Below are 10045 nucleotides of genomic sequence, written 5' to 3' on the forward strand. Positions count from 1 at the left end.
GGATGTTCTTATGCCAGAGGTGCAGCCCACAGGAAAGTGGCACTGAAGTCCCATTTGAGTTGCACGTTGCCTGGCTGCCTGGGCTTGTGCAACTTGATATCATGCCAATTCTTTCACCTTTTAATCTGGTCAAAGAGCCCTGTATTCTGCATGGTGGGTGATTTGCATCCATAAACTTGTGCTCAAGTTTGTCAGAGCAACAGGCTACCATGCCATTGGAGTTGTTGAGTAAGTGGTCTAAAAGGAAGGCCTTGCTAATTTAGATGCATGTGCCAACTGATTTTAAGTGCAGAATGTCCGAAGGGGCAGTGGGAGCTCTGCTTGTTGTTGCCGCTACTTAAAAATTCTATATTGTGGTTTGTCCCAAGCTTAAATGTTTTCTGAAACTTTTCGGGGATTAGAAAGTGTTGGGATAATAGGGTGGTCACTTGAGTCTAGATAGCTTATGACAACGTTTTGCTAATCACCAACTAGGTGGCTTCAACAAATGGAACACGTTTGTAAGGAATAACTGGCAGCCTACTTAGCAAAGCAATGTCACCAATTTTTCTAAGCTTTTAGCATTTGCAGCTTTATAGCGGTCCTCTGTGACACACCTTACTTGTATGGGCAACCCATGGGCAGGTGCAGCCAGCCCAGGTGCCACGTGGCAGGTGACCATCAGAGCAGTAGTCGGCCAGGCATAGAAATTGGGCAGCAGCCACATGTGGGGAAAAATACCATCAATGCAGTCGTGGGTACCTTCAGGGCGACAGCAGTTTGGGCATTTTTCCTGGCATTTTGCTCAGTCATGGGCATTTTTACCAGTTGTGGATCAGTCCTAGAGGACGACGTGGTTAAGCCTTGACTATATAAGCATGCACTGGATATTCATGTGCATATCTGACAGTCCTGGAGAGAGGAGCAGAAGCATCAAGGGAACTGTAGGGATCACAAATCAGCCAGCGTTTGTGCCGTGGAGCACGGGTCTGGGCTGAAAGTAGATTTGTCACCTTTTGGGACATAGTTTTGTAAAGAAACTATTTGTATTCCAGTTTTGCTGTGTATAATACAAGTTAGATTAGGTGTACTTGTGTGTGCAAGTCTTCCGTTGTCTCATCTATCTCTGGTCACACACTCATAGCACAGTAGTACCACATCTTCAGTCTCTACTTACCATCATAAAGGTAAACTGAATGTCTCCAGAATCCTTTCTGAGATTCATACAGTGCACCCTTTACGTTTGCATATTGAGCTTTGTTTCATCATTAATTCTCTACTTAAGAAGTGATCTATGCTATGCCTTCCCCACAGCTCATAATGATGTTTTTAATGCTTGCTGCACAGGGTTATACTGGAGACAGGGAGATGTTGGGGAAGTGTGAGCAGGTGAAATTCCAGAATGCTAAGTCACTGCGCTTTTTTGTAGATGCGACACCCTTCTCCTCTTTTTCCCTCATCACCTCCCTCTTAATAAGTTAGAGAGTTAGTGCTATTCTTTTTGATTAAAGTGTGCTTTCTTGCAAGTTTGGAAAGTGAAGTTGTTGGCTTCTTTGGATTATGCAGTTCTTTTTAGAGATGATGAAAGTGCCAAGAGTGGAATCAAAGCTGCGGGTTTTTTCATTCAAGTTACAGTTTGCAACCCAGGTCAGAAGAGAGCTCTCACATTTCTATGTTGATCGGAAACATCATCATTTGATAGTACTTGGTAATGTATATTGCATTTTCTAAAGTATGGCAAGTGTAGGTTGGAGATTTGCGAAGAGGCTTGAACATTGTGAACAATGCTTCTAAAGAGGTAACATATGAAGCTGCTTCCTGCAACAGGACACTGCTGAAGAAGACGAGTTTTGAATTGATAAGTTGCTGCCTTTGGCAGGTTAGGGAGTCTCTCAAACTACGGCAAATCATGCAGACCATTCTTTCTCTAGGGAATGCCTTGAATCAAGGAACTGCCCGAGGTACTTGGATTTTCCTGGTTTCATTACAATGATCAAAAGAGACCTGCATACTGTGTTTGTATCTTTAAAGAAGAGTTTGGTTATGGTGCTCACCAGTTCAAAGTTATGGTGAAGGGGGAGGAAATTGGAGAGAGTTGATATGGGCAAATGCCCTGTCAGCAAGTGAACTGCAAGTCAGAGTGGGGAGGAGAAGAAAGGGAGAACTGTGCATTTGTGTCTATGTCTATTCTGAAGCATGCTTCTATGTCTTTTCTGACCTAGGCTTCTGCATAATGCACCCCTACACATTTTCATGCATTTGTTACTACTTTACTTAAGTTAGAGCATTCTTGTGGCTCAAGCCACATCCATGCATTTTCCTTCTTATTTTGGTGTGTTCGGGCAATGCTTCTTTGCAAGTAAGAAATTTTCAATGTTTGGATTGTGAAGCTAGATTATCATAAAATAATACAGCCTTAAAGATTGGATTTTCAAGTTCCTACTGGTTTTGTTGCTTTTTAAAAAACCTTTTGGGCTCCATGCTTGGTTGTTGGAAAATGAGTTTGAGAACTTCCTTTCAGATTCTTACAAATTCTTTGCTATCTTCATTGTGCAACTTATTAGGCTCTGCTATCGGATTTAAACTGGACAGCCTGTTGAAACTTACTGACACTCGTGCAAGGAACAACAAGATGACACTGATGCACTATTTGTGCAAGGTAAGTGAGTGCATGATGTTCTTCTGTGTATTTCTTGAGGTTGAATGAAGTAAGCATTTGAGCAAAAAGTTCTAAGCATTGGAAAGCTGGGACCTGCGAGGGAATAGAGTTTGTAATAGCTTAATACAGATTACAAAGGAAAGGAGCTCAAAATTATGTAATTGCAATTCGCAACCCCCATCCACTGCATTTCATCATAAGCATCAAAAGGACTTCTGAAGAATATGTGTCTACGGTGCTTAAGGAGGTGCTAGTGCTACCAAAAGTTCCCTGCTCGACCAGATCTGGACCCCCACACTGGCTCCACACTCATCTATGTGCACACCCACCCACTTATATAGCAGCCAATGCCTATTAATAATCCCTGTTTTCATGGGATTTTTAACTAACTCTCCAATAGCCAACTGTGTACCTATGTTATTTGCATGAGCTGTAGAATATCAACCATAACGCTTAGCGAATCCATGCCAAGGATGTAACACCTTCCGGATTTGAAAAGGTAAAAACTAGTTCGTTACCCTTATCCGATTTTCAAGACTGGCAGCTAGTGAAATGCCTTGGAGTGTCCTTTTGAGGTGACACGTCTGCTGGTCACTTATGCTTCCCTCAACCTGCCGCCTTCCTTTTTTCACACTGTCACATGGTTTTTCAATCTGGCCCAAACACTTCCATCTCCTGAACTTTTTTATGGTAGTTTCAAGAGCCAAGGTTCTCAATACTTGGAGAAAGACTGTGTGTAGTGGGACAAAGATGGTAAGTCATGGTGGTTATATGAGTGTGAAATGAAGTGTGCTGCCCTTAGGCATGGAAATTGGAATTTAAATCCAAGACATGCAATAGGCTGATAGAGATGCTATGCACATACACAATATACCACACAAGGGGCCAGAAATGTGGTGGCCCCTCTCAGGCATTTTTACCAGCTATTCATTGGATACATGTCTACAAATCTTATATGCTTTTATGAATTCGCAAAATTTCAAGGTAGGCATGTAGTTGAGCTTTTCACTTGTATTGGTTTAAGCTCTACCTTAGTCCCTTTAATGTCCCTTTAATGTAATTTTAATCTAATTCCATTATACTTAATATATAATCCTAATAAACATATAATAAGGAAATAGGCTCAAGACAGTTTGGCACGAGCCCATTTCCACATGGCATGCAAAAAGGGAGGAGCCATATGGCAGGTAAGGCAGGGAAGGTTCTATGGCCAGGGAGTCGCCATGGACCCAGAGCAGCAAAGGATTAGGAGGGAAAGGCAGGGGAAGAGAACATGAAATGAGAGGGAGAGGCAAAGAGCTGAAGGAGATTCTGAGCAGACTAAACTAGCCTTTTTCTGAAGGCCATTCAATCAAAGAAGCCAGATGGTAGAAGGCGGTCAAATTAGCCAAGGGAAGTCAGACCAGCTGAGAGATGATGAGTGTTCCGGTTAGAAGGTGACGTTCTGTTCACTAAGATCGATGGTCTGAGAAAGGGGAGCACCTGTGCTTTTCTAAATCACAGGCAGAACTTATCATACTCAGCCATGCATCTCAAAAGAGTACTGATTTGATGGTATTATTAACCATGAGCCTTAGCCACCTGTATCAGCCTGCTTCCGGGCTCCCCTACCTGTGATCTTGATAGAAATTGCTCAACTCCAAGAGTCAAGAGTCAGGAGTCAACAACACAAGTTGGTTCTTAAGAAGAGTATCCCATGTTTTCAAGAACTTTTATTCATGCCTTCAAAAGTGCACATCTTAATTGTTGGCAGAAAGTATGAATTTTGATTTGAAACTCAGTATCTGTGGGGGTTCAGCCCCATGAGAGCGCACGGCAAATTTCATGTCTAAGTGTCATGGCCTGTGATAATTATATACAAGAATCGAAAGAAATGAATCACATTCACAGCCAACATTGAGCCATGCATGCTTCTACTTCAGCCAAATAGCCCACAAGGCATTAAAACACTTTCCTTAATGGTTCCCCAAGGGGCATCTGCATTGGGAGCACTGGACAATCTGCAATTTGTCTCAACATCATAGTAGGAGATGAGGCATGCTGTTCTATGCTCATTGCAGTCATGAAGAGCTGGTGGTTTTGTTTGCTCCAAGAAGCCCAGAGTCCCAATGCAACTTCAAAGTTATGGGCAGGAAGGTGCCTAAATTGAGGATTTGTGAGCTAAAGTGGGTGACCTGATCTAAGGTGTGACTGTACCTCATGGTACCAAGTCAAATATGAGTGACAATCCTGCGTGGAAACATGACAACAGTGTGAGATAGCAGTGGACGAATTCTGCTGACACTTGTTTTCTTCTCTCTTGTTGATAATGCAGAAAGCGTTTCCTGCTATTCTGTATGGGATATTGGCACACACGTGATTTGTTCAACTTGTTGCCAGGTATTATCTGATAAGCTACCAGAGCTGCTGGACTTTCACAAGGACCTTGCTCACTTGGAAGAGGCATCCAAGGTAAGACTGATTACGTATGTGATGTAGCTTGGTTTGACAATGTGTTCTCTGCTGGCAGTTGTGTGTCAAAGCTGGCTTAAAAACATGCATTCCTCTCACCAGGTTCAATTGAAATTTCTCGCTGAAGAGATGCAAGCAGTGAGCAAAAGTTTGGGAAAGGTAGAGCAGGAGCTCACAGCTTCAGAGAATGATGGTTCTGTGTCCGAAGGTTTTCAAAAGGTTTGGCCATTTTCAATGTTCATATGACAAATCACATCTGCAATGCAGTTATATAAGATTCTATCTGATGACTTCTATTTGTCATGTTTATGCAGAACTTGAAAAGCTTTCTCAATATGGCGGAGGCTGATGTGCGCTCACTCACATTCTTGTATTCTGAAGTGGTATACTATCTCTATGACGGCCTGCATGTCTTCACTAACTTGGTGCATTTATGGAAAAAGATGGTGATGTTCTCAACTCTGATTTACAGGGGAGAAACGCTGATGCATTGGCACAATATTTTGGTGAAGATCCTGCACGTTGCCCATTTGAACAAGGTACCACATTCTCTGTTTCTCAAAGAATAGCAGGTTCCAGCTGCAGCGTACTTCTGTAGGAATTCATAGGATCATCAATAACACTGGATAGTTTGGGCAGAAAGTATGTGTCTAGATGGGCTCATGACTGCATGCTTAAGTTAGCTCAGAGCAGCTTATGCTTACGCAATTGAAATCTTGTTTATGATGCCATTGTGCAATGCCAAGACTCAATCCAGTCTCAGGGAAGGCCAGCTTAGATTTGCCTGAAAAACAACTGCTGCCTATGACTGCTATATGAGCGCAGGGCAGTGTGTGAGAGGGAGCCTTGCAACAACCAGCTTACAATGATACCATCCTTGGCCAGTGCAGATCTGATCGCTGAAAGGATGTTTGGCCTTTGTGATACTGAAAAGGAAGGAGGCGGTCCATATGGAGGCCATACATGTCAAACCACCCCACCACCTGGGAGTATTAACATCTTTAAAAGACCCAGATTGTGTATTAGACCAAAAAGGCAGTATAAGGTCTCCATGATGATGACATTAGCTACATAAGCTTAAGTGCCCATGTGATGCTACATGATGACAATGTGTGATCATACACTGATACCATCCTCCTACAGAATAGAATGCAAAGCGGCCATAGCATCTCCCCTTTGTGATTGTAGCTCGCAATTTCGTTGAAGAAGATCGTGGATCTGTAGCTGCTGGGTGAAGAGAGGAGGCCTGTGAGGTTTGGGGCATCTGGCTCTGAGAAGGGATCTCTCATGCTCAGTAGTGACGGGGAGCTCTGAGCATGGGCCCAATGCAGTCCCTCGGGGATTGGTTTCTTTTCAGACAACTTCCCCAAGAGGCCCAGGTAAGGAGCCTTGCTGGGATATGCGGCAGGGACAGACTTAGCCTTGACATCAACTCTTCCACCCCCCTGGAGTGGCTTACCCTGATCCTAGACACTCCTCCCCTGCAGTGGCTGGGAGTGTTCACCAGACATGACATACGTTTGGCAGTGCATGGTGCTGACAAGAGTTCAGCCTTCCCAACCCTGTGTACGTGGAGGCAGAGGATCATGCATCTGTGTAGGCTGTCTTGGACCAGGCTGGTCATGTTTCTGTATCTGTCAGGCCACTATAGTTGGTGGCTTTAAACCAAAGGAATCTGTGATAGATGTCTGGCAGGCACCTCACTGGCTGTTTCTTGGAGTTGTGCCTCAGCAATACCTCTCTGTGACGATGAATCTCCAGCAAGTACGTGTCTAAACATCTCTGGTCCTCAATACTGCATGACCTGTGTGAGGAGGCTGAATCCGTCCTGGAAGATAATGAAATCTCTCTCGAACAAATAATGATCCTGGTCCTGCACACACACACACAGATAAATTACTACTGCAAGCACTGTAAAGTTGGCTTTTCCTAGCAGCTAATATGTTTGAATGCTATGTGAGGCTTCCTCTCATGTTCTTCGTTGCTTTGTGTCAGCATGGAGGGTACTAGATTAATTTATAACATACCTTTCTTGAATGTCTACTAGTGATGGCCTTTTCCTTTCCCTTTTTGTGTTGCAGTTGTTTCTATACTACTCAACTTTGTGGTCATGTTCAAGCGGGCACATGCTGACAACTGCAAATTTGCTGAGATTGAGCGAAAGAAAGCAGAAAGAGAGGCAGAACAGGAGAGGTTGAAGAATTCACCCTTGAAAAAGGAGTCAGATTTAACTAAGAGGGATGTCGATCATGGTCTATCATTCAAAAGTAGCAAGGTTGGATAAGTCTTTGATAATTTATATGACGGAGGGGTCTCTACACGATGAGGGTGCATCTTTTTTGAGAGAGAGAATGCTGAAACAGCATGAGGCTCTCAGGATGCAAGCAATTCAAAGGCTGGGATACCCCTACACAACTCTTGTGGCTTGCCTTGTACAGCATACAGCCTGTTTTAGACGGATTCTACTTGCTGATTACTAAGCTGCTATGGTGAAGATTGTGTAAACCGATGTAGGACCACCTTAAATTGGGCTGCACCTTTCACAAATAGTGTCTTGGTCAGAAAAGGCCTTTCAGTTCAAAGTTATGGTGGGTTGCCTTCAACTACAGCCAAGGTGGTAGTTCAAGTTATCTAAATGTTGTGTATAGTCAGTCCCTAGTGTTGTGCTGAGTATCAAAGAAATTTTTGGGCACACGCAGCTGTGGGTGTGTGCGTGTGCGTGTGCGTGTGGGTTGTGTGTGGAGAAGATACCTATATCAAATGCCCTCTTATCTATCCTCCTGTGAAAGGGAGGTTTCTGAGTATCAGAATCTAGTTCTATGCATGTGGTTAGTAACAAGATTTTCTTTGAATCTTGCAGGGTTTATATCTACCATGAAGAATCAGAACTTGCAAGTAGCTGTGAGAGAGAATTCAAGACTTCGACCATATTAGGCTTTACTCTGTGTTTCGTTTTAATTTCAATATTGACTGGCTGGCGATCAAATGATAGCAGTCGCCCAGTAATTGTACAATCCATTTGCCCAGTAGATGTACGATCATGCACATTCTGATACAGATCATTTCTGTTGTGGTAGTGGAAGCAGGTTTTGATTGCCATCAGAAGGGCACCAATTTTGCATTAACACAAAACTAAGTTGTAGAACTCGTGGCTTCTGTGTGTTATGGGTTTCTCATCTGTTTGACTTGTAGAACTGAAGAGGAGGCGCATCAATGATGTTTGTTCTGGTTTTTATGGCGGTTCGACATGGTTAACATGAAGACTAAAATACCTTCTAATAAATGATTAAACCTTTCAAATCAACTTGTGTTTGTAGCTCAAAAATTCCTTCACAATTCAAATTTCAATAGAGTTTGAGAATTTTTAGGTTCGCTTGTTCACCCATGTTACTAGACATGGATTAACTATAGAGTTCAGATCTTGGATTTACGCAGGAGTGGTGAACACGTGAGTTAGAAGATTCTAAGCCATTAGCTATAGTAGATAAGAAGGAGAGAATCGTATTGTAGTCCACCCCTCAGTTTTTACTAGTTTGGTGCTAGGCTCTTCTATGTGGTAGCTTGCAAGAAGAGGAACATATAAATCCAATGGGTTAGAAACATTATAGTCGTCCATGCAATTAGTGACCCTAAACCTTAGGAAAGACATTTATACAGTTGTGATGATAGGGTTCACATGAATACCACAATACCTTGTAATAAATAATAAAACCATTAAATTGAAATGTGGAAGTGGAAATGGGAGGTGTGAAAATGGAAATGGAAGGGGTAGCCGTGTGCTCTTGGATCGAGTGGTCCGTGGATACCTCTTGGAAGAGCTGGGGCCTCTTAGTCTCGATAAGTTGATGTTAGCTGTGTGCTCTTGGATCAAGTGGTCCAGGGATAACTCAAATGGTTCTTTAGGAGTTTTTTTTTCTTATGGGAACTGTGAGTTGGATGATTGCTGTCATCAAACAATTTTCGCATGATATTATGATCCCCTGTAGAGCAATGAATTTGGAAGCGCTGTGGCATCCTAAATTGGTCTACTTGGCCTGTGGTGGGCTGAATGAGGTTGGGGTGTTATCTACTCCCAATGATTTGATATATCTCTTTGCTAGGAGGGTTTCCAAAATCTCATGGAAGGCATACTCTGCTGCCGCATCATCATTGTCGTTGACGTGCTCATAGGCCTTATGCACGTGCTACATATGGTGCTCGATGTATGCTCGGTGAGACCATCTTGGAATACCTCTCCCAAATGGATGTGTCACTTGAAGATCCCAAAGCTAGATGGGGTAGGTTCACAATATGGATGTAGTGGCCAACCACATCAAAGAACTGGTGCTGCTCATCCAAAAGATGTTGTCTGATCTTACCTTGGTGCGTCTCATCCAAAAGATTCTTCACATGTCTGATCATGGATGAGTTGAATTTAGTCAAAGGTGGCTCTTAGAATACCCCTTGGATCCTAGTAAGAGTCGTGTCTCTTGGGGCTAGCAAGGGTCGAATGGATATTTTCCTAATGCTACAAAAGCAGGCCTTTGGGCTCACTTATAACAAGCTCTTTTCGAGCATATATGCAATGAGATTACGATGTTTGTTTGAATTAGTGTACAATTAGTCTGCAATTATGATGTTTGCTTCAATTAGTGTATAATTTGTTTAATCACGTCTGTCAATTATCTTAAGTTGCAAACATGGAGTTTTCTTTTTGCTTAAGCCGCCTAGGTTGGCTCACAGTAAGCAATTAGAAACCCTAATAAATGGAGTGATTAAAAGTTACTTAGTTTAAATAGTTTTATTTTAGTCCTTGTTCGCACTAGCATTAGGGTAATTATATGTGTGTTCTAGAGAGACAGAAAGAAGAAGAAGACAAAGCATGACTCTTTTGACAATGAGCCCGAAGATGGTAACACACAGGAAGATAGCTTAGATGAAGAGTTGGGTGTTGAGTAAAAGAAGCCCGAGAGTGGC

At 42.7% G+C, this 10045-nt stretch overlaps 1 protein-coding gene across 5 annotated transcripts in view; it reads left to right on the top strand.

Moving 5' to 3' along the window:
* The window catches only part of LOC147628446 (formin-like protein 14), a 34950-nt gene extending 26557 nt beyond the window's left edge, over positions 1 to 8393 (top strand). For 2 of the 5 annotated variants that reach the window (XR_015268106.1, XR_015268108.1), the window contains 11 exons: positions 1327 to 1368; positions 1546 to 1626; positions 1727 to 1777; positions 1859 to 1940; positions 2544 to 2638; positions 5018 to 5089; positions 5192 to 5308; positions 5404 to 5472; positions 5562 to 5628; positions 7171 to 7703; positions 7950 to 8393. Coding sequence is in view for 2 of the 5 variants with exons in the window: in XM_086813596.1 (XP_086669722.1) it covers positions 1327 to 1368; positions 1546 to 1626; positions 1727 to 1777; positions 1859 to 1940; positions 2544 to 2638; positions 5018 to 5089; positions 5192 to 5308; positions 5404 to 5472; positions 5562 to 5628; positions 7171 to 7282; positions 7950 to 8142 (981 nt within the window). In the remaining 3 variants the exon portion in view is untranslated. The remainder of the gene's footprint in view (positions 1 to 1326; positions 1369 to 1545; positions 1627 to 1726; positions 1778 to 1858; positions 1941 to 2543; positions 2639 to 5017; positions 5090 to 5191; positions 5309 to 5403; positions 5473 to 5561; positions 5629 to 7170; positions 7704 to 7949) is intronic. The other 3 variants (XM_086813596.1, XM_086813594.1, XR_015268107.1) reach the window with 2 other exon arrangements.
* Positions 8394 to 10045: the final 1652 nt, after the last annotated feature.

Source organism: Cibotium barometz, chromosome 19 (assembly GCF_041138505.1).
Source record: "Cibotium barometz isolate CiBa-2024 chromosome 19, ASM4113850v1, whole genome shotgun sequence".
NCBI classification, from domain to species: domain Eukaryota; kingdom Viridiplantae; phylum Streptophyta; class Polypodiopsida; order Cyatheales; family Cibotiaceae; genus Cibotium; species Cibotium barometz.